The sequence below is a fragment of the Maniola jurtina genome, chromosome 10 (assembly GCF_905333055.1).
Source record: "Maniola jurtina chromosome 10, ilManJurt1.1, whole genome shotgun sequence".
Taxonomy (NCBI): domain Eukaryota; kingdom Metazoa; phylum Arthropoda; class Insecta; order Lepidoptera; family Nymphalidae; genus Maniola; species Maniola jurtina.
In genome coordinates, this window is record NC_060038.1 from 10,698,083 (window position 1) to 10,721,528 (window position 23,446).

A 23,446-nucleotide genomic window follows, 5' to 3' on the forward strand; every position below is an offset into this window, starting at 1 on the left:
ACGGCTTAACGTGCTCTCCGAGGCATGGAGGTGATACACATACCTAATATAAAATAAAAGAAGACTGGAACATTATTCCAAAAATTTAAAGAAATTGCTCAGTCAGCATAATTTTTTTTTCCATAAACACTCGTACAATGATACAAATGGCGAGGCTATATTGATGTGATGGAATAAATTCAACCACAAATGAATTGTATCACTTTTTAATTAGGCATTTCTTGAAGTTATTAATTTTATTTCATTGCAAAACATTATATTTTTGTAATTAATTAATTTAAGTTAATTTTGATTATGGGGTTTGTTATATTATGAGGTTAAAGAAATATTAACTATCCAGTATTCTTCCAAAGTTGTAATTAATGTAAATATTAAACGAAACAATAAAATAAACTATCACCAATATGTTTTTTTTTTCTACAACCTAAAAGTACTTCTCCATATTCTATCGAAACTTGGCGAGTTTGTATGTAGACGGTAACTCTGGAACTAATAATCCGATTCTGACAATTCTTTCATGAATAAATAGTTATTAATGCCTACTGAGAGTTAGATAGTCAGTTTTATACACTCCACGTACAACAGACGATATTTATTTTATAATAATGATTTGTGTACCAACAAGATTAATAGAAACAATGATTATATTTTTCCAAGTTTATTACAAAAATACAATCTTCTTGTGTGCAAAAAATGAATCATTTGGGCCACACCAAGCCTGATGAAGTGTTTAGGCTTTGTGTAGTCTGACGCGTCTTTTGTGGTAGTCTAACATCTCTGCACCGCGATGTAGATGTACCTATTACTACTATGACTTGTGTATAGGGAAGGACATGATTCGATAATAGAAACAATGATTATTATACTTTTCCAAGTTTATTACAAAAAAAAATATACAAGCATCTTTTGTACAAAAATAACATGTGTCACCTTACGCTAGTCATACATGATCAAGTTAGCAGCGGACTTGAAGCGGCGCCCAGTAAACTTGACGGTGTACTTTTTTTAAATACTAATATATTTATATGGTGATATATTATATTTTATAGGTGACCTATATGCCAGCCCCATCCGTACAATCTTTAAACTAGTTAAACCTAAAATATCAACAGCTATTCAGTAACAACTTTCTGGTACAAAAAATAATTAAAAAAAAAAAAAAATTGAGGACGGCGTACTTGAAACGGGCGCCCAGTAAACTTGACGGTGCGGTGTATGGTTGGTGTTTCAGTTGACAGGACGCTTCAAGTCCGTTGCAAACTTGCCGGTAAACCTGACGGCTATATAGTGTTAGGTGCCATCTCCACGGATGAGAGAATCGCAATGAGACTATCCTACTATCGTCGGATAATCTCCACGTACAACGATAATTCCGCAGCGTGTCGTCGCGACTCGCAACGAAACGCCACGAGACCGCAACGAAACGCCACGAGACGGATCGCCGCGTGACATGACCGCAACACCTCTTGCGCCTGTCAACTGTGGCGTGACGTGGCGGTATCGCCGTAAGACTCGTCGGAGTCATCGCAAGACAAGACAATAGTATCGCCACGAGACGCGGCGAGTCCGTAACGTTATACTCCTCAAAAGTTACTCGTCGTGGAGATTAGCCCTTATAGGAGTTAAAGTATAGAATTTGGTAGCTATCGCCGCGATATTCTCACCCGTAGAGATGGCGCCCTAGGTGACCCTAAGGTGCCATCTCCACGGCACTATGTCAGTCGGTCTGAGGAATTTAGGCTTTGTCTAGCTTGACGCGTCGGTTGTGGTAGTCCAACATCTCAGCGCCGGTGTAGTTGTACGCGAGGTAGTCCCGGACGGGCACGTACTTGGCGCCGCCAAACCAATCCACCATCGCTATCTGAGCGATCTTCATCTTTGCGATGAACCAGTCGTGGTCTGGAAACGAGGATACACATTACATAAACGATTTTTTTTACTGACCATCATCATCGATCCATCGATCGGCGCAGCGGCGCGTTACAGCCACCAGAAAAGGTAAATTTTGGTTGAATTCGCTGTTCATATTTTTTCACAACAGATCAAGGAGCGACTGATTACGATTGCGGTGAATAGGTTCACAATTAATACGTTACGTTTGTTATAAATGATTTAAGATTATACCCATCCATAGATATGTACCTATACCCATCCCCACAAATGACTTGGACTTTCCCGAGGCGGACCGTAGAAATCGCAAGCTTATTGTGGTTTCTAGCTTGCTTATTACGCATAGGTATGTAGGTAGATCACCATTTTTTTCTACTTAATTATGAATGTTGTCTAACAAAAATAATTATTTTGTTGTAAATAACTATATTGTGAGGCTACTGTAAGTATACCTATTTCCTTGTCTCAACGGGGACTAAAGTAGGAATGCCTTGACCTATTATAATGACTTGTTTTATCGTATCATACTTACCTATCTTATACCCTGTCGCTAAAGTGCCAATATTTTTTGTGTCGAACCTAACGCCTTATCTGTAACATTATTCCAGACCTTTTATGTAAAATTATTATTTTATCTATATTTTTTATATCGCTTAATAATAACATGGCAAGGCTAAAAGCGTTAACATGTTAGTTAAAATAATTAAATAGGTATGGGTATCTATCTATGTGTAGGTACATAATTGGAATTTGAAGATAGGTACCAAGTAAAAAACCTATTTTTATAAAATATCATCTGGAGCACACGAAGGGTTCCGTACCATCATACAAGAAATAATACTTTTTAATTCGCATGGCGGCCATTTTGAAATGTTTACAAATTGTTATTTGTTGTTGTAGCGGCAATAAAAATACATACAAAATTTCAACTCTCTACTTATAACGGTTCATGAGGTACAGCCCGCTGACAGACAGACGGACGGACGGAGGCTTAGTAGGTAGGTAATAGCTAATTTTGGCACTCTTCAGTAGGTATGGAACTACAAAACTAACTATGGTCTATTAAAAAGAATGTAGGCACCACAACCCAACCCTGGACAGAGCAATCACTAAACCAAAGATAAGGAGGCAATTATAACTACACTTACGATTTAATAAGAATATTTTAAGAGACCTTGCGACCACAAGTCAAAGGTCTCGCGAGTCGCGATTTTACTTATTCTACCTACTCGTTTTTATTTGCGCTTACGTCATGGATATGTCTTTGTTTAACAGTTTGAAGGACGCGATCACGCGTATCGAGAATATTTAATAACTGGCCAAGTGCGAGTCGGATTCGCACACGAAGAGTTCCGTACTATCGTAGCTTCACTTCCCCACACACCAACACTTCCTAATTTTTTTAATTTTCATGTCCGCCGTTTTGACTTTTTTTTATTTGTTGCGAATATTATCTATAGTTGACATTGAAAAGATCATTGTTTGTTCGCTGATATTGCAAATTTCAGCACTTAATTTAGAAAAGTTACGAGGTGTGCAAAAAGTAGGTATTTAAACTCGCTCATTCTTTGACGTAGGATACGCTATGGCCTATGACGGCGGCCAATCTCCATAGTGGTTACCTAAATGGGATATTATAGTGCACAAGTGTATGCGCAAACACAGGTGCACTCTTTATTCCTTCACTCTCATAGCCCGATGGGATGGAAATCCGACACGACCGGAGATAAATCACCAGAGATCATGTATAATACGGGACAAGTCGAACTGGCATCTGGGGTGGGGACGCTCCACGCATCCCTTGCGGGATAGCGCTGATGACGTGCGAGTTTACGGTGCGCCCCCGTGCCTCATACCCGTTGCCATCTCGACGTGTCACGCACTATATTGGTATGGATGTAGCGGTAGGTACTCGTATACCTACTCAAATATATTAGGTAACGAACCTGGTGGGAAGTTGGCCATAGCCGGATGTCTTTCAAACAACGCCGCCTTTGAGAACAAGTACTCCGGGGTGCCCTCTTTGATCTGCAAATATCAGTCATTATTCAATATAGACATACACATAGCATTGTCCTATTATTATCTATTAGGTATTCCTTAGCTCCAGAAATCAATAAGTCACCAGGTACTCAGCTGGTAAGTGACATTAGATATTTTCAGACGTTGGTCTGGTGGGAGGCTTCTGCAGTGGCTAGTTACCACCCTTCCCTGAATACTTCCCTGGTGCAGTGGGAAGTTCCGGGTTCGATTTCAGCCCGGCACGGTCTAGCATAAATCATCCTTAAGCCACTGTTTTCAGTATCTTTTGTCTAAATAAATACTTTCTCTGCATACATTCCTCATTTCTAAGGGTCTTAATCTCTTCCTATTATTCATACGAATAGGTATGAATAATCCAACGGGGAATTGAACTCGAATGCATTGGCACTGAGGTTGCAGAGGAAATGAGACATCAAATATTTATTAGCGACGCACTTCTATAGAAAGTTAAAATCATTGTTTAATTTTTGCTAAGATTACATTTATCCATGTTATTACTCCGATAAAGGCGATAAACTAGACGTGCACACAATATTCTGATATTAATTATATCTGACAATGTACTATGTAATATTATTTATGAAATATATTGATTTTATTTAATATCTAAGTAGGTAAGTAGTGGGTTTTTAGAGCTTTTAAATTCGGAGCATTTGGTTTACCTATTATAAGGCGATAAGTCTGTCCGTCTATCATCCACGTCATGAAAAATTAAAAAATCGGTTTAAAAAATTTGGATTTAGCTTAAAGGAGGATCCAACCTATCACTAAAGCGTACTGCTATGGTGTACCTATAGGACCTAGGTCATGACTAGGCGATAAATTTACCTTTTTCATCTTTCCTGACAGCATAAGTCTTGTGCATCTTGGGTCTTCGGGGTCATATTTTTGGTTTTCACAATACCTCGTTTCTTCGAGTGATACTAAAATTGTGGCGCGACTATTTTTCTAAAAAAAATTAGTAATTTCAGATATACCTACCAATAGGTACCTAATTAATAATTTTAAAAATTGTATAGATATCTTCTATTATCATGTTCATTTCACGTAAAAAAATTGTTAGTAGAGGGGAAGTGCCATGAGTAGGTAGTAAAAAAGCGCGGCCGAATAGCCCCCGTCGTAGGAAGATAAATACTAACAAATAGATCGATAAATCACCTTCTACACAGGTACAAGATCAGCAGTATTTTTAAGTAAAACGAACTGTATCGTACCTACCCATTTACTTACATATAAGTAGATAGGTAAGTAATTTCGGTTAGGTACAGAAGTTGTAAAATAAAATTTCGGAGTAGGTAACTGACAAGGAAGTGGCTGGATGAGGAAGGCTGAGGACCGGGTGTGGTGGCGCTCTTTAGGGAAGGCCTATGTCCAGCAGTGGACGTCCACAGGCTGATGATGATGATGATGATGATGAACTGATAAGGTAAGGAGTTTTTAATTGAACAATGAAAATGAACTACATTTACCGATAAATCTCGTGCGGTGAAGTCCAAGGGCGACATGTAAAAGTACGGAATCCCTGTGGAGTTCGCCATGGAGCCGTCCACAACCGACTTCACGTTAGAAAAGGGAAATCCTTCAATAGCTGGTAGAATCGATATTGTTGCTATTGATGCCCAATCTGTACAATAGTTTAAAAATTGTATTAAAATTAGTTAATTAGGTACACTCCTCTTGTTCTCGTCCTTTACCTATCCTCAAGCTATGTGGGGTCGGCACAACATGTCGTTGTCTTCTACTTACTTCTGTTGTAGTCAACGCATTTTCCACCCTTTTACAGACATACCCTCTTTTACGCAATCCATCCACCTTTTCTTTGGTCTTCCTCTCCTCTTTTTTCCTTCCACAGACATGCTTATTTAACATTCTTAATATTCTTACAATAGTTACACTTACGCTATTTACTAGTATCAATTTATTACATTCCTGCACGCGATCATTAGAAAAGTCTTGACAGACAGACAAATAACGAAGTGATCCTATATCTACAGGTTCTTTTTGAGGTACGGAACCTTAAAAACAGTCAAAAAAATTTCAAAAGTAAAATAAAACCGACTTCAAAAACGACAAACACTAAAAAGTAAAAAATAACTTTTGTTTAGCTACACGTGTAATGCACCTAGGTATGAAGTCGAGCGAGCATATTAAAACAAAATTAGAAATCCAAGAGTGAAGCTCGCCCGACTTCATACCTAGGTGCATTACACGTGTAGCTAAACAAAAGTTTTTTTTACTTTTTAGTGTTTGTCGTTTTTGAAGTCGGTTTTATATTTCTTTTGAAAATTTTTTATTTCACAATTTTTAGTGGCCCTACTGTACTATAATATGCTGTGCCCAGTTAAAACCCTACTGTTTACTAAGCTATTACACTGATCGCGAGCAATTTGCTCCTATCCATTGAGGAGTTCTGTTCTCCATCTCCGAAGATATTCATCAGATCTTCACCAAATTTATATGGGACCACCTGCATAGTATACCCTTTCAAACAAAAAAAAAAAATTTTCCAAATCGGTCCAGGTGTCTTTGAGTAATCGGGGAACATACATAAAAAAAAAAGATCCCGACGAATTGAGAACCTCCTCCTTTTTTGGAAGTCGGTTAAAAAGAGGCGACGAAGCGAATTTTCGGGCATAACTAGCCCATTTTAAAACAGCATAAGTACAAGTTAGGAGTTAGGGGACATATTAAAGTTCCTACTGCGTGAAGACGGGCATCAACAGAAAAATTTAGTAATTTTTCAGTCAAAACTACTTTTGCGCCAACGACGTTAATAAAACTAGTTTTGACTGTTTTTTGTAGTTAAAAGTAGTTTGGACTGCAGTGGAGTAACGCCAATGGTTTAAATCTCATTCGTTGGATTCACATTTTACTCCGAGCACAAATTTTACGAAGCGCAAGACTGTGACGTCTGGAAATCTCTACAAGAGACCTATGTCCACCAATGGACGGACGTCTATCGGATGACACGACAAGATTTATGTTTAGTTGGAGAGGAAAGAAAATACTATTCATGTTAAAAACGCCAACATTGTTTTCTTGATAAAACGCGATGATAGGATCCATTGCACATAGGCAGCCTAAAAAGTAAAAATAAAACACTTCCTCGATTTCAAAGTCAACCAGTTACAAACTTGTTATGGATATACTACCATATGACCACGACAGAAAATACATTGCGACGCTAAAATGCAAAACTGTAATGCATCAATACACACTAGATTTTGCCACACATGACACAGTTTATTCTGGCTTTTGGGTGTTCGAGGCGTTAACCAAACCCATAGTGGATGAACAAACATGGCGATGTATAGCTGCAAAACTGTCAAGAATACCTACCTAAACGTTTTTTTATAGGTACATACTTCCTTCTTTCTTTCTCTCTTGAAAAGGACTTGGTATTTCGATGACTTTCGAAATACCTTTTCAAATTTCGAAAACAGCTGTCATTCCTCAAACGGTTGAACAGATTTTCATTAAACATAGCTAGTTAAGAACCGTCTCGATTAAATAGGCTTTCAAATAAAAAAAACCAAATTCAAATCATTCGATCCGTTTGAGCGGTACCATGCCACAGACAGGCACAGATAGATAAACACGTTAAAACCCTCTGTTGGCGTCGGGGGTTAAAATTATAAATACTTACCACAGTTGTGTAAAACGTATCTCGCCATTGCGACCAGTTTGTTGTGATCAGGTGGGCCGCGCACTTTGTGATGGGGTTTATGCGTTACTATATCATTAGTGGTTCCCATCCATCTTGTTTGAAGCTTGTCGTGGTATGACGGCGAACATTCACCAATGTACATAAGTGTCAAGGATAAAAACAATAATCTCCACATGTTTTCGATCTACAAAAAGAAGTTGAATAATTACCATTTTCAAAATATTATTGTGTTGCATTTATGTATCTACTAGAGGATACCCGCGACTTCATCCGCGTGGATTTAGGTTTTTATAGAACCCTTGGGAACTGTTTAAATTTCCGGGATAAAAAGTTGCCTATATCAATTACAGGGACGCAAGCTACCTGGGTACCAATTTTCATACAAATCGGTTAAGCGGATGGGTTTTAGGAATCCCGTGGGAACTCTTTGATTTTCCGAGATAAAAAGTAGCCTATGTCTGTCCCCGGGATATAGGCAAACCCTGTACCAAATTTCGTTAGAATCGGTTAAACTGTTGGGCCGTGAAAAGGTAGCAGACAGACAGACAGACAGACACTTTGGCATTTATAATAATAAATTAGTATGGAGTATGGAAGTATAGATAGCGAAATAACTATAATAACTAATAAGTATCTATTAATTTTATTCTTTAATTTTATTATTCTTGTAAAAGTAGGTTCAAAGTCTCAATAGCTCAACTTCAAAGGGCGATAGTGGACAGCTACATTACGAAGTCGTAGGTTTGAAACCTCATCAAAATATCGTAAGTATGTGTACATGCTCGTACCAGATGGGTAGGTATAATACGCGACAGGTCGAGATGGCAATCGGGGAAGGCGGGGGGACGCCCCACACATACGCACGTCAGCAGCGATATCCCGCACCGGTTAGCGCGGGGACTGTGCGGGTGTGCGGGGCATCCCCACCCCGATTGCCATCTCGACCTGTCGTGTACTATACAGGAAAACGTATTTAAAAATATATTTAGTGGATATTAAAGTAGGTAGGTACTTCCTAAAAGTTTTCCTCGATCCAATAATAGATTTCGATAAAAACATAGGAAAAACGAACATTTTTACTACTTTGTAGCTGCATAAAAATAAGACGAGCCATAAATAAATAATTTATATTTCAGCGCCAAATGTATTTACTTAATACAAACACGAATCAAAAATAGTCATGATTAATATTATTCATTAGGTACATATTATTTTCATAAAACGTGTCTACGTATTAATTAGTTGTGCAAAATCTTCTAAATAAATAAATAATTAAGTAAAAAAAAATTTAAGTTTCCTAAAAATTAACCATTTGAATGTTATTACGCAAAATAATTACATGCATTAGTTATAATAAATTCTGAAAGAAGTCGGAAAATCAAAATATGTATTAAAAAAGCTATAATTTGATATTAAAATGTAAACATCTACTTACATTTTAGTAACGTTTAGAAAAAATTATCACAATAAAATCACAGGAAAGGGAAATAACAACAAAACGCGCTCCCGATTTCACTAATGGAAGTGCGCGAGCGCGCCAAATTACTAAATGACGCGGAATTATTAAATTTTTCGAATGGGGAATATTTTTCAATTTTCATAATGCCGTTGTCACTGTCAGCTTCAATGTCAAAGCCTTGTATGATGTAAAGTGTTTCCACATACAATTTAGGTTTAACTCTATTTTCTGTAGGAATCCACCCTAAATTACCCTTAAAAAAAATTCAAACAAAATGCCCTGATTATTATTATTATTATTAACAAGTATTAAATCAATATTCAATATCATGTTTTCAATAACATTTTACGATCCTAAATATTGAGTTTTGAGATGAAGAAGGTTTTTGATTGATCATCATTTTCTTCCATTTTTAAATAATTATAAAAACTTTCAAAGCAAAAACTAGCCAATTATTGTATGTTTAACAATGCGATATTATATTATACTCAGCAAAAAAGATTTTCATTCCGCCCTTTTGAGCCCTTTGATAAATCTACAAAAATAGAAAATAATATATGTATATTGTCTGTCATATAAAGGTCGGTATAAAAATAAGATTATCACATAAAGTTCGATTTTACTCCAAATTACTCTAAACAAACTAACAAAAAAATCCTAAGTCTAATAAGACGTTTCGCCTTAATAGGTCGAAATCCCTAAAATTGGAAACACTGTTATTGTCAGTCAAGCACGGAACAGAAAAAACAGTGGAAGTGCTAAGTAGGCGTGGCACGCGTGCCACAATTAAGCATCGTTATGCTTAACGGATCCCAGTCGCGTTCTAACATCGCGTAGAGTTGGTAGTCTCGCGACAAATTCATATTGCCCTAGCAATGCCGTATTTGGAGTGTAAAAATGATAGTAGGACAAAAAATCTTAAAAATGGAGGTATTTCGTATCATCGGTAAGTAGGATTTTCATTGTTTTCTAATAAATCTTAATTTATTTCAATTTACTAATATTTAATAGAACGGTTAGTCAAAATCAACCTTAAACCATTAAGATAAAGTTTATTTTGGATTGATTCTATTCAATAGCGCTCGTTCGCTACTCAAGTAGTGATGTGGCCAAGTCGAATATTGAATTTATCGATTATATCGGTACAAGGAAATAAATAGTAAAGTAATAATTATAATTTATTAATGAGTGAGACGTTGCATTGATCACTAAATAGACATCAGTAGTTCCTTTAACCTTCATTTTAAATATTTTTAGGTTTCCCAAAGATGCAAGCATCAAAGAGAAATGGATAGATGCAACGAGTAGAGTTAATTGGATACCAACCGAACTGTTCGTCAGCTGTTGAAAGGATAAACAGAAGTATGTCTCAAGATATGTCACAATACGATCAAATTGAGGACGATTCAGAAATTGAAGAACTAGGAGGGCACTTTTCTGATTTCAGTAATAAAGCAATAGCCCATATTGCTGGTTACATTGCCCGAATGTTAATGAAAAAAATAAACTGTGATGTCTGTGTTGACGCATTAGTGACACATCATTTTCAACCAGAGATTTTCGAAAAGAAGTAGCGATAACTCAAATAATGCGAAAGTTCATAGGAACTCTTTTATTTAACGATATTGCCTCCCATCAAATTGGCGAATTTCTTGCGTCCAATCACGTTACCGATTTGATGAAGGCAATAGTCGAAAAATATATAAATGTTCGCATACATCATTTATTAAAATTAAAAATAAGACTTTCGAAACGCCAGTTTCTTAACAAATATGTTTTATTTCAAGGGCAATAAATAAAATTTTACTATTTTCATACGTTGCAGTATTTATAGTGCATACTTGTAAAAGGCATGCACACATACCAGCACTTTTATTCAATTTTATATTTACCTTTTTCTAATTTTATTTTAGCGAGTGAACAAAATAACGCGTATCTATCGATATCGATAGATAATTCAATGAGCTACGTGGTGCGGCCTTGGCTGAGTAGCATTAGAAATCGACCGATCACGAAAATGTCAACCATATGTTCAACGCTATTAAGTTTATAATTGCTACCACTTAGAATACCGCCATCTATGGTCAAGTAGGGGAATTAACTGGACAATCGAATCTAGTGTGACTATAGCTCGTAAGTACGTTCTTCCGCTAAAGCAAAATAAATCTTATTTCTAGAACGTCAGGGTTTGTTTCCAAATCTGTGACGTAGGCTAGTTTTGACTAAACTTAAAACGACAAATCAAACGGTTTGTTTCTTTGTAGTGCAATATATGTTTATCGGTATATTTGTATGAGTTTGGCGACAGCGGTTCCTATAGTAATTTTGGTGCATTGCACTTCCACTGTTTTTTCTGTTCCGTGCAGTCAAGCTTGTCAAAATAAATTTAGCTACACATACTCTGTGCTCTTTACTCCTCTGACTTCTAGCCATTTAAAAGCTTAAATAAGGTCATTACTGGTTATTAGTCTGTGAAGTACTAGACTATAGCCTAAGCATAGATTTGAAGTCAATGGACTATTTACTACATTTTTGAAAGCTGCACGAAGGTGAATGAATTTTGCGCTGATTATTTTAATTGGTACGCACAGCTGGCTATGCACGTAACGGATATAATAAGTACAAATGAAATAAAAATTCGAGGTCAAAAAGCCATTTAATTCAAGTCTTAGGATTATATTTAGCTTAAATCAAAACTCTCAATACATTCACTTCGATAAAATAATGCATTGTTTTAGCGTTGTTGAGTACTTTTTGCAATTTGTTCTTTGAGCATAAGAATACTTGCGCGCTGTTCAGGAGGAAGCAGTGCTATTTGTTCATCTGACAACTGCAACACTTGCATAATCAAGGCGGCCTGAGAAAGAGAAATTTTAGAACCTAATTATAAAATATTATTTATTTGTATTACCTATAGTCGTATCGGATGGGTAACATTGTAAAAGTGTCTAACGACGACAGCTACGAATAATGGCAAAAAATTACAAAAAAGGAATCACCTGCAAAAATTACAATCAATAAAAGTTAAAAACTTCGATTTTGTACTAATAGTAACAATATACTATAACAATGTTACCCGTTACTACTGTAATATATTATACATATTTTTTATATTTTCAACTAGCGACCCGCCCCGGCTTCGCACGGGTGGACATTTATTTTTTCTATTTTCCGGGATAAAATATAGCCTATACGGATTCGGAAGAATCCCTCTAAGTAATGGTAAAAGAAATTTTGAAATCGATCCAGTAGTTTTTGAGCCTATTCAATACAAACATACAAAAATACAAAGGTTTCCTCTTTATAATATTAGTATAGATAAAGAATATCGAACATAAATTAATATTTTTTTGAGATCTGTTATACTTTTTTAGAATCTTCAGGATGCAAACATTTGCTTGCTGGTTCCGCAATTTTTGATATTATGTATTTAAAAATTATTTGCAAACATTTGAATTTAGGAAACCCACCTTTTCTTGGTCCGAGGCACCGGATGGAATACCTTGTATGGTTCTTGCTTGGGCCATGCTTGGCATACCCGGCGGCATTTGTTCTGAACAAAAAAAAATAACATTTCTATTTTAAAAGATGGAATAACGCCTTTCTATAAGAAATTTTTTCTTCTTGTAATGCTGTCTTTTTAAGTGGAAGTTTGCAAGATTCAAGATTCTTTACTTGCAGAAACATTTTTTATAATGTGATGTTATTACAAATATTACACTGTAGAAATGTTTCACCTAACATGATCAATAATTGATCAGGCACGCAAAATTAGTACAAAATGTTAGTACAATTAGTGCAACCATTAGTTATCTATCTAAAAAATGAATATTCAGAGAAAACTCTATACCATGTGTATATTTTGGAAAGAACTCACGACCGTCAACAACGAGGTTTACTACGCAGCCAGAGAGAATAGAGTAAAGCTGGCAACACTCACGAGTGGGCATCTTGGCCTGGTTGCGCGGATCGTTGGAACGTACGCGCGGGTCGCTGTTGAATCCTTGCATACCCGCTAGACGCGGATCCCGAGGGAATGAACTGGACAGACGAAAAAACTAGTATTATTTAGCAGCACATACTAAGGAAATAGATAGACGGAGGCCTAGAAGATCAATTTAAAAAATCCAGTTGCATATGCAATATGCACACAGCACTCATGTGGATAAGTATCGCTGTCTATCTTTTTCCTTTAGTCTGAGTTGAAATATATAAATTTGTGAGCTAAAGAAAATAAAATGAATAGTATTAATGAACGATTTAAAAGAACTGTAAGACTGTTTGAAAAAAAGAACTGAGTTAATGGGTTGTATGAAAAACCAGTAATTAAAACTCAGTTTAAAAATTATAATGTTTAGAATTTTTCAGTTTAAAATATGCAATGTATTATTTGATAAGTTCACAAATAGAAGAATTCAATCATCTAGTAATCACATTAGATAGACGTAGATATTATATTAAGTATTACAACAATCATATTGGTGCTTTTACAGAGTAGGTATATGTTGCTTGCACCCAAAGACCGAAAACGCTCATTGAGCGAAAAAAATTGGAACATTGTGACAAGGACACCACTTAAGTATGATTGAATTAGACCACTATCGATTGAAAGTAATTTACAACCTCCTATAATAAACGACTTTCTAATAGGTTGATACCTAATTTTATGATTCTATACAAATAATACCTATTATAAAAATAATAAGGGCAGAAATTAAATTCTTCATGCACACACAATTTGTCTAGTTGTTTCGTGCAAATGAGGTTTATTTAAAGGCAAAACATCTAGCCACAAAGGAAGGCACTTACATTTCATGTATATCCATTGTCACAGCAGGACTTTAAAAATTATACATTACATTATCTTATCGGCTATAAATACATAATTATTAAAGCTTAATATATCACGAAGTATTAGAAATCACAGCAAAAACTTTTAAAACAGTCACAAGTTATACGACACGGCCATATTATCGTTGAGTGCAGCCTGAAGTTATATTATGAAAGTTATTGTGCAAGACTTCAGAGGCATGCGACTTCCGTTATGCGACACGACCATATTGTCGTCAATTAAAGTCTAAAGTTATATAGAAGTTATTGTGCACACATAGATTTTATATGGTCGCCATATGCTTATAATATATTATGTACCATTATGTAAATTAAAGATTTTCATGAAGTCTTAGTTGTTGCCTTGTCCGGCTGTCCAGTATTCGATCTTATATATAATATCTTCATGATGTGTACAAATTATAATACATACCCACCTTGAGGCGCGCAGTTTTCCATGCACGCCTCGTGCAGAATGCAGCAAATGTTGAGGATATTACACCTCAAATGATGATGACATGGTCAAACGGCGGCACGGTCATAGACTATATAGAATGATGCAGCACATACCCGTCCTGCGGCGGCTGCACGGGCGGCGGCGGCACGGGGTGCGGCATGGGCGGCAGGCTGCGCATGTCCTGGTCCAACAGCGCGGCCGCGGGCGCGGGCGCGCGGGAGCCGCGCAGGTCCACGTCCATGTTCTGCTGCATCGCCATGGGCGGACGATTCGTAGCTGTGGATAGGGATTTGGAACTCAATTTTCTATAAACATTTCAAACTGTATATTTTAGGTACAACAAAATACTTACGAACATATTGATTTTGAGGAGGTGGTGGATTGTTTAACATTGGAGGCTGTTGTCCTAAAAAAATGAATTATATTAAAAGATTTATTCACTTTACATAGAATGGGTAAGCCGAACTTGAAATAGGCAAAAACATACCCTGTGAATTGCTTGGAATGTAAGGGTTAGATGGAGGCTTATCTCCCGGTTGCAGCACCGGTGGCACTGGGTTGCTAGGATGCAGCATGGTCTGCACAATAACAAGATAAAATGTTATATGATGGATCCCCAAATTTGATACATTTCAACCCTAGTCCAACACAAAGAGAACTCTCAGTGTTTTAAAAACCCCAACCTCAGTTATTATGGACCTCAATTATAATATTCTACTTTGGGCACTTCCAACATAAATAGATTTGAAAACTAAATTGATTCAAAAAACTGACATAATCTGCTGCCATCTTTGATAAATTACTAAGGTTGTGCTAGGATTCGCTGAAACTTGGAATAGCTAAAGAAATTCTTTTTCTATAAGCCTACAAGCCTAAAAATATCTAATTTTGACATAAAGATGTTCAATAGTCTTCTCAGGAGCAACAGTCAGAGCCTGCACCAACAGAGTCCTGGGCATGGATAGGCAGCAGACTCCACTACTGCTATGTGGAGTGGAATCCATGCAGTAGTGGATCACACAAAAAGAACATATTCTTAGAATTGAATGTATGGTCGGCCTCAGAATTTGAGTAACAATTCCGCTAAACTATTGCATCAAAATCCTGTCGCACTTATGACCTTTTTCTTTAAACACGCCACACACACCTAACGCATATATGTATAACCGTGCCAGGTGAATATGATAATTAAGGTGCTTAACGACTTACTGGCTTTGACTGTACATAAATATAAAAAAAATATGAATCCTGTTACTTGATATAAACTCTTATTATTTAAAATGTTGACCATCATCATACTTACAACAGCAGTGGCTGGATCAACAATCCTCATGATGACCTGTGCTTGTAACAAAGCATATGCCAATTGTGGATTTTGTAGCAGCATATTTCTTGCTTCAGTTGGATTATTCTGCAGAATTCATAATTTTTTGGATAAACACTATTGTAGTACTAAACTGTGCTAAATAATTATTTTTTTGAGAATAATTTTTATGCCATATGAAAGGATAAACTGACAGACTGACATATCAATGTAGGCTACAGGATAAAACAACAGTGTCCATAGTAACCTGAGATTTTTCAATCTTTACGCTATGCCTGTGTATGCAGGTGAATGCTGCCTGTATAAATAGCTACCTTTTATCATACAAAATTATACATTAAACATTAAAATTGCCACTTGTACACAACTATAGTATACTTCTGTACAAGTGGCAATAATTTACATTGCTTCATGATGAATCTAGGTGGCTATTTGACAATTGGTCGTTTAACTGCCTATGTGTGCCTACTCATATTTGAAATAATATTTACCTGTATGCAGAGTTTCATTTGTTTCATCAGCTCAAACATCTGCTCTGGTGGCAATGTTGCAACTGCTTTACTTATAGCTTCAGGAGCTTTTTCAGGTTCTACGGGCTCGCCATAAGGATTTTCAATCTATAAATTAATATAAAATGCATTATCTTATAACTACTAGAATGGTCTAGTATATGTTATAGTTCAAAGTGAAAATGCTGGCACATTGTAATTGACTAGGTAGTTCCCAGGAATACCTGGAGTGTACAGTTTAAACCATAATACATATATCTCTATGAACTCAAGTTAAACTCTTTAGTTCAACTCCTTTTTAAAAAATTTGGTAGTAAAGTTTACCTAAGTATTTATTTTGTGTCAAGAGGGCAAAAAGTAACATATTAACTGATTCTTGATTAAGTACAAACCAAAAGCAGTTTTACACTTTTATAAAACTTACTTGTGGCCCTTGCATAAGTGCTTGCATTTCCATCCTCGACTTCTCAGTACAAGCATTGTCAACTCTGAGGGAACGGCCACCGATTTCATATCCATTGAGATTTCTCATAGCGCTAAGGGCGGTTTCCTGATCTTTGTATTCACAGAAACCATAACCTTTAGGTTTGCCGGTCTCACGATCAAATACCAATTTAAACGATAAAACGGGGCCGACTTCACTAAATATGTCTTTCAACTTCTCCTCAGTGGCTTCGTAGGGTATATTTCCAACTGAAAAACGATAGGTACATACATTTTTCACTGCGTTTGTACCGCTGTTTGAAAATTTAACACAACGTTAGTATTTTAACACAACTTACCGAAAACAGATCTCATGGATTTGTCCATGATACTCTGTTCCTCTTTTTCTTTGCTTTTATCCATTTTTGTAGAGAATTTGTTATACTTTTGAAAACCAATTCAGAAAACACAAAACGAAATTCGATAGTAAAGTGTAATCATAATCCTACTCTATGGTGTAAACTTTAGCATTCAAGAATCAGCATCTGCATTCTGCAGTGCAAAGTGCAAACAAGTCAGAGTTGCCAACTCTTTAAAACCGTTTGTCACTATGACGCCTTCGAAAAGTCGCCAGATATTGTCGACATGCGTAGAAAAAATGCGTGCATGTGTGCATGCAAAGAGAATATAATCACTACGTTTTCTCTCGTCTGGTTTTACTAAGGTCTTTGGGTTTTACTTACAAAGATTAGCCAATGTAATGTCAAAGCAACAAGTTAGTTAAACTTTACATTTTACAAGTATGGACACATGATGGACACCGTCTGTGCCACTGCCGGCGCTCGGGCTCGCCGAAATACGTACGGCACCCCCTTAGAGCGTTTTCCAGTCAGTTTTAACAAAAAAAAAACACTCCAAAAAGGCAGAGCACGCCCGCCAGCTAACACCAACACAGACGAAGTTCTGTTTGTTACTCTACTCTTTCACCAGGTCGGTGCTGCCAGCTGCCATGTTGTGCATTTAAAAAAAATCATTATGCGCGTTGGTTTGGTTGGTTCTTACTTCTTTGCTGTCTAATTTAAAAAACTGAATTTTTTATGTACTTACATTTTAAATAAAAGTAATAAGTGTAAAATAAAAATAGTGAGTAGTGAGAATATATACTTAATAAGGTGAAACCCAAACACCTAAGATGAGACTTTCTTTGTTTTAAATCAATTGTTATTCCGCGAAGCATACCTTTCCTGAAAATAGGTACTATTGATTGTTTTTCTTGGTAGTAGGGTGACTTGTGAGAAATTAATTGGGAATGTTATCACTTTAATCTGATTGTGTGAATAGACATTTATACTTTAATCAGATACTGCATAAGCTGCGGAATGAATCTTGATAATAATTCGTCTAGAGAAAACTCTGAGGCATTGGATTCAATTGGCACTGTGAGTCCGAGAGAAAAGTACCACGGAATGAGAGAGAAAAAGTTATCGGCCGCGTCCCTTACGAATACTGAGGGCGCGCGGCCTAAAGTGGTGACTGTAAAACATCCAGAGTCCAACAAACCAAAGCCAACAGCGAGAAAAAACAAACCAATACAAGCTGACCTAGATGTCATTAAAGAATTTATTAGATGTCGGGATGAGGGAGTAAAAAGATTAGATTTGAGCAAATCCTCTATTACATCCTTGCCACCTAATGTAAGGGATTTGACACACCTAGTGGAGTTTTATTTATATGGAAATAAGTTAGTGGCCCTTCCTGCTGAATTTGGGTGCCTGACTAACCTGCAAACATTAGCACTGAATGAGAACTCACTTACAAGTTTACCAGATTCACTAGCTAACTTAAGATGTTTGAAAGTTTTGGATTTACGGCATAATAAATTGAGTGATATACCTGAGGTTGTGTATAAGCTGACTTCTCTGACCACTTTGTTCTTACGCTTTAACAGAATCAGAGTAGTCGGGGATGGAATAGCTAATCTAACTAATTTAACAATGTTGAGTTTGAGGGAGAATAAAATAAAAGAATTATCCTCTGGAATTGGGCAACTGATCAATTTGGTTACCTTTGATGTTTCTCATAATCATTTGGAGCATTTACCACAGGAAATAGGTAACTGTGTCAATTTATCGACACTGGATTTGCAACATAATGAATTACTTGATATACCAGAGACTATTGGAAACCTTCATGCATTGAATCGAATAGGTCTTCGATACAATCGCCTCAGCGGCATACCTGCAACACTGAGCAATTGTAAGCATATGGATGAGTTCAATGTAGAGGGAAACTCAATCTCCCAACTGCCGGATGGCCTTCTCTGCAGTTTGACTGAGCTCACTAGCTTGACATTGTCTCGCAACTCCTTCATGAGCTATCCCAGTGGAGGTCCAGCCCAGTTCACAAGTGTCTCTGCTATAAATCTTGAACACAACCAGATCGATAAAATACCTTATGGAATATTCTCAAGAGCCAGAAATTTAACTAAATTGATTATGAAAGAGAATTTACTCACATCCTTGCCCCTAGACATTGGACAATGGACAAACATGGTGGAACTCAATTTGGGTACAAATCAATTGACTAAACTGCCAGATGACATTCAGAGTCTAGTCAATTTGGAAGTATTGATATTATCCAATAATCTTCTGAAGCGCATTCCGCCTAGTGTTGGTAATTTAAAAAAGTTGAGAGTATTAGATTTAGAGGAAAATAAAATAGAAGTCCTTCCCAATGAAATAGGGTGCCTTCAGGGATTGAAAAAGTTAATAGTGCAGTCCAATCAGTTGACATCACTGCCTCGTTCCATTGGACATCTTATTAATTTAACATATTTGAGTGTCGGTGAAAACAACTTGCAGTATCTACCTGAAGAAATTGGTACACTAGAAAACTTGGAGTCCTTGTATCTTAATGATAATCCAAATTTGTGCAATCTGCCATTTGAACTTGCTTTGTGTGTTAGCCTACAAATCATGAGCATTGAAAATTGTCCTTTGACATCTCTGCCACCAGAGGTTGTGTCGTCGGGGCCCTCCCTGGTCATCCAATACCTTAAATCACAAGGGCCATACAGAGCCATGTGATATGAGGTTGATGATTATTATCAATCTGGTGTGCCAGGTAATGATAATAATTAAACATGTTGCAAAGGTTGAGTCTAAAAGCAAACATTGCTTTAGAACAAGTGAGTGTTTATTAATAAGGAAACTGACTGTTATATCATATTACCTATACTATAATGGAACTTTATTAGTATTTTAAGTATTTAATATTGTATAATCATTTCAGCTGTTGCAGTAATTCCTTTTGATTTTTCATTCAACTCAAAAACTATTCAAATAAGATAGTTACTATTTTCATGTCACTATTAGCCTGTCTGTTAATAAGTGTGTTCATGTCACAGATCTCTAGCTAGTAGACAGACTAATTCAAATTAGAAATTCAACTAAAACAAATGAACATTTTTTAGGGTTTTTCTTTTCTTTCTGGTTGTTGCCATGTTTAGCTTGGGGAAAAATAGCTATTGACTAATAAAATATCATGTTTGACTTAATCGGTCTAAGTCTGGCTGCATATTATCAGAAAAACATTCTAATATGCCTACCCTGGAATGCCACAAGTGTATACATTTGTATAAATTCATGCTGCAGACTATCAGAATGTTTCCAGATCGGACATAATATTCTGATGTTTGCAGAGTATGGGAACGTATGGGAACGTTTTCTGACAGTCTATTTTTCATAATATGCAGGCCTAATATAGTGAGACCCAAGGGGCTTACACTTGGCCGTTTTTTATTCTGAATGTTTATAAATACTGAATAGTTATATGTATTTCTGTAAAGAAATTAACAGTATTTTTCAATTTCCTTTTTTTAAACATTTTGTGAAGGAACGCAAAGTTTACCCAGTAATATTAATAGTTGTTATTGTTATTATAATAATTGCTGTATATAATGTAAATGCACAAATGATTGTAGGTTAGTTTATTAGTCTAATGTCCTGTTTAAGAAAAATTTGCATGTGTATATAAATTAAAGAATGTAAGTTATTAATATTATGTAGATGCCAAAATACTGATGAAATTCATAATGGTAAATATTTTCATAATATATTGTATGATATTGTATTATGTTATGCTTGTTGTGTAAGTTATGTTACAGTACTTTTTAAACATTTTATAAAGTTTGATAAGGCAGTTCTTTAAGCGTTATGTCCTGTCTTCTTATTGCAGCTCACAAGTCTGCCAAATTAAATATTTGTCCCCATTTTCTTATGTTTAATCAAGTAATTTTTTTATATACACAGTAATAACCGTTTATAACATCATTTATAATGATGTATTGGTTATAATAATCAAAATATAAGTTCTTCTATTTGTAATAATATAAAGTCTTAACACTGACTTTTACAACTAGTGGATTTTGTGAATTGTGGTCCTTTCAATGTTGTTATATATTTTGACTGTATATTCAAATCATCAATCAATTCTAAAGGACCTAATTGGTCAGTTGACTTGATCATTTATCATATTTAATAGTATTATTACTGCTAACTTAGTGGAGGACTATATACCTTCTTTTGTGTGTAATCCGTCATATACATATTTAATTATTTAATTATATTAAAGTCCAATCACATTCTTTTTGAATATTCTATTAATACCTGTCTTCTAAATTATTTCTGTTACAAATACAGCTTATGAAGTTAGGATTTAGGTATGTGTTATTATCAATGTTGTCCTAAAATGTTGCATTTAACAGTTGCTCTTTGTAAACTAAGTATTTCTCAAGGTATGATTTAGTCAAGTTGCTATGCTACAATGTAATATTGTATGTACTATGATGTACTCATAAGTATCAGGCAAGTCTATAGGAACTAGTCATTTTGATCACTTTAGTGATACAGGTGCCTATTGTACCAGTTGTAGCAAACATTATTACTTTACATATAATGCCAATTGTTCTGGTTATAATTTAGGAGTGTAAAATATAAATATTAAATACTTACACAAAGTATTATTATAAGGTGTTGACTAAAATACCCTCTAAAGGTGAACTTTTCGAGTACCTTTTTTAAATTATGGTACTGAATTTAAAATATTTTTACTTTGTTTTAAATGTAGGTAGGTATGACACATTTAAAATTTAAACATAATTGAGGGAGAAAAATGATAATTCATATCTGCTACTTACATAATATATATTTCTTAATGTTTATCTAAATGTTAGAAATTAAAATTGGCATTTCTTGTTATTTATATTTACTTGAAAATTGTATTTTAAATACCATACCCACAAGTGCAATGCAATTGCAATATGACGAATAAAATTGTCAGTTGATTGATGTTATTCTAACTATTAAAATATGTTTTATCGCAAAAATCGTGACTATAATGTTTAAATGACATAATAATTAATGTGTTATATTAATATTAAATTATATAACAGAAAGGGTTGTTTTAATTATAATATAACCAGCCTACTGATTTGCTAACTCATGTTTAACACTGAATGATAGCCACCTGAGCTCATTTGACATGATTGGTTCTACATTGCTCTTCACTGAGTGATACTAAAATAATTTTTCATAGAAATCCTTCAATGGATTAAAAAGGAATGTCAATTAATGAGCTTGGTTGATATCATTCAGTTTTAAACACTGAATTAGCGAATCATCTGCAGGAAACTGAAAATAAAAGATCAACAGTTATAATTCAATAATTTATAAAGTGCAGTACATATTATTATTATCATAATAATTATAAGATTTATTTGTAAATTGCGCATTTTTTCTTATAACATAAATAATTCAAGTTTATATACACATTAAATTCAAAGCGTCTTCTGTAACTCAAAGCAGTCTATAAAGTATTCACGAGTAATATCGATGCGGTACAATCACACTAAAAATGCCATCATTGTCATCTTAAGCTAATATGATTCTCACATACAAAAATATTGACCTAAAAATGGCTATAAAACACTTGATTACATCACATTACCATTTTAATGACAAAAAATTATTTGTGAAAAATCCAAATTACAACATTCAATACAAAACCAAACCGAAAAAAATTATCAAAGCAAACATTTTACATAATGTGAAATAAAAATTCACCTGCCATGCCTGAAATGCCATGTGCAATGAAACAACTTATTTATAATCTTTCTTCAACACTGGCAGCCAAAATGTATTATTGAACTTATAGTTTTGCTAATGTTTAAATTCCTTTTTTGTAATGTATCTTACCCTGAGAACATCTTAAGGCAAAAACATTTATAGCATTACAATTATCCATTTTTAGCTATTCCTAGCTTATAGAAAGAGGTCTAGCATGTGCCAGTCCATTTTATAAAAGCTGAAAGTGTCTGCATATTTGTCGCCAACACGGGGAGGAACGGTCAGCGACAATGTAGTTTAGATCATGGTGGCTTTGGGAGATAACAGGTAATAAAGGTGTAAAAATCTTTCTTCAAAGTATAATACGAAAGTTTTCTGCGGAATAGTATTAGAAAATGACGTCATGCATGCCAGACACTTAAGTGTCGTGACAACCCGCTGCCAGATGCCCTTAATATATTTTAAAGTTCAAGGGGTTCTGGGGGTTGCCACAATATTCAGTGTCTGGCAATCCATGACGTGATTTCTAATACTATTCAGAAGAAAATATTTAAAAATTAGACTTTATACTTTGACGTAAGATTATCTGTTATCTCCCAAAGTCACCAAGATCCAAACTATATAGACACTGATCGTTCCTCCTTGTGTTGGGGACAATATGCAGAGAAACTTTCAGCTTTTATAAAATAACGAATGTCTGGCAGGCGCTGGCTCTTAGT

General features: G+C 35.4%; 3 protein-coding genes across 6 annotated transcripts; 1 reads left to right on the top strand and 2 right to left on the bottom strand.

Moving 5' to 3' along the window:
- Positions 1 to 133: 133 nt before the first annotated feature.
- On the bottom strand, positions 134 to 17,405 carry LOC123869119 (protein CREG1). Of its 4 annotated transcripts, none has more exons than XM_045911861.1 (7): positions 9,036 to 9,225; positions 7,580 to 7,784; positions 5,403 to 5,557; positions 4,762 to 4,881; positions 3,837 to 3,918; positions 1,763 to 1,899; positions 134 to 757 (listed from the first exon to the last, which is right to left on the bottom strand). In XM_045911861.1, exons 2-7 carry the CDS (start codon positions 7,773 to 7,775, stop codon positions 731 to 733), a joined length of 717 nt encoding a protein of 238 aa, XP_045767817.1. In that variant the 5' UTR covers positions 7,776 to 7,784; positions 9,036 to 9,225; the 3' UTR covers positions 134 to 730. The 4 variants fall into 4 exon arrangements, with proteins under 4 accessions (XP_045767817.1, XP_045767818.1, XP_045767819.1 ...); XM_045911862.1 differs by lacking the exon at positions 134 to 757 and adding an exon at positions 8,673 to 8,682 and having other exon boundaries at positions 861 to 1,899; positions 9,047 to 9,225; XM_045911863.1 differs by lacking the exons at positions 134 to 757; positions 9,036 to 9,225 and adding an exon at positions 17,394 to 17,405 and having other exon boundaries at positions 861 to 1,899.
- Positions 8,598 to 22,671, top strand: LOC123869115 (leucine-rich repeat protein soc-2 homolog). Its single transcript, XM_045911854.1, has 2 exons — positions 8,598 to 8,608; positions 17,747 to 22,671. The coding sequence occupies exon 2, from the start codon at positions 17,982 to 17,984 to the stop codon at positions 19,686 to 19,688; it is 1,707 nt and encodes a 568-aa protein (XP_045767810.1). The 5' UTR covers positions 8,598 to 8,608; positions 17,747 to 17,981; the 3' UTR covers positions 19,689 to 22,671.
- On the bottom strand, positions 11,696 to 17,092 carry LOC123869118 (cleavage stimulation factor subunit 2 tau variant). The gene is made up of 10 exons (XM_045911859.1): positions 16,962 to 17,092; positions 16,604 to 16,872; positions 16,162 to 16,287; positions 15,650 to 15,757; positions 14,834 to 14,924; positions 14,699 to 14,752; positions 14,460 to 14,622; positions 13,000 to 13,100; positions 12,530 to 12,612; positions 11,696 to 11,916 (listed from the first exon to the last, which is right to left on the bottom strand). The coding sequence occupies exons 1-10, from the start codon at positions 17,023 to 17,025 to the stop codon at positions 11,794 to 11,796; spliced, it is 1,182 nt and encodes a 393-aa protein (XP_045767815.1). The 5' UTR covers positions 17,026 to 17,092; the 3' UTR covers positions 11,696 to 11,793.
- Positions 22,672 to 23,446: the final 775 nt, after the last annotated feature.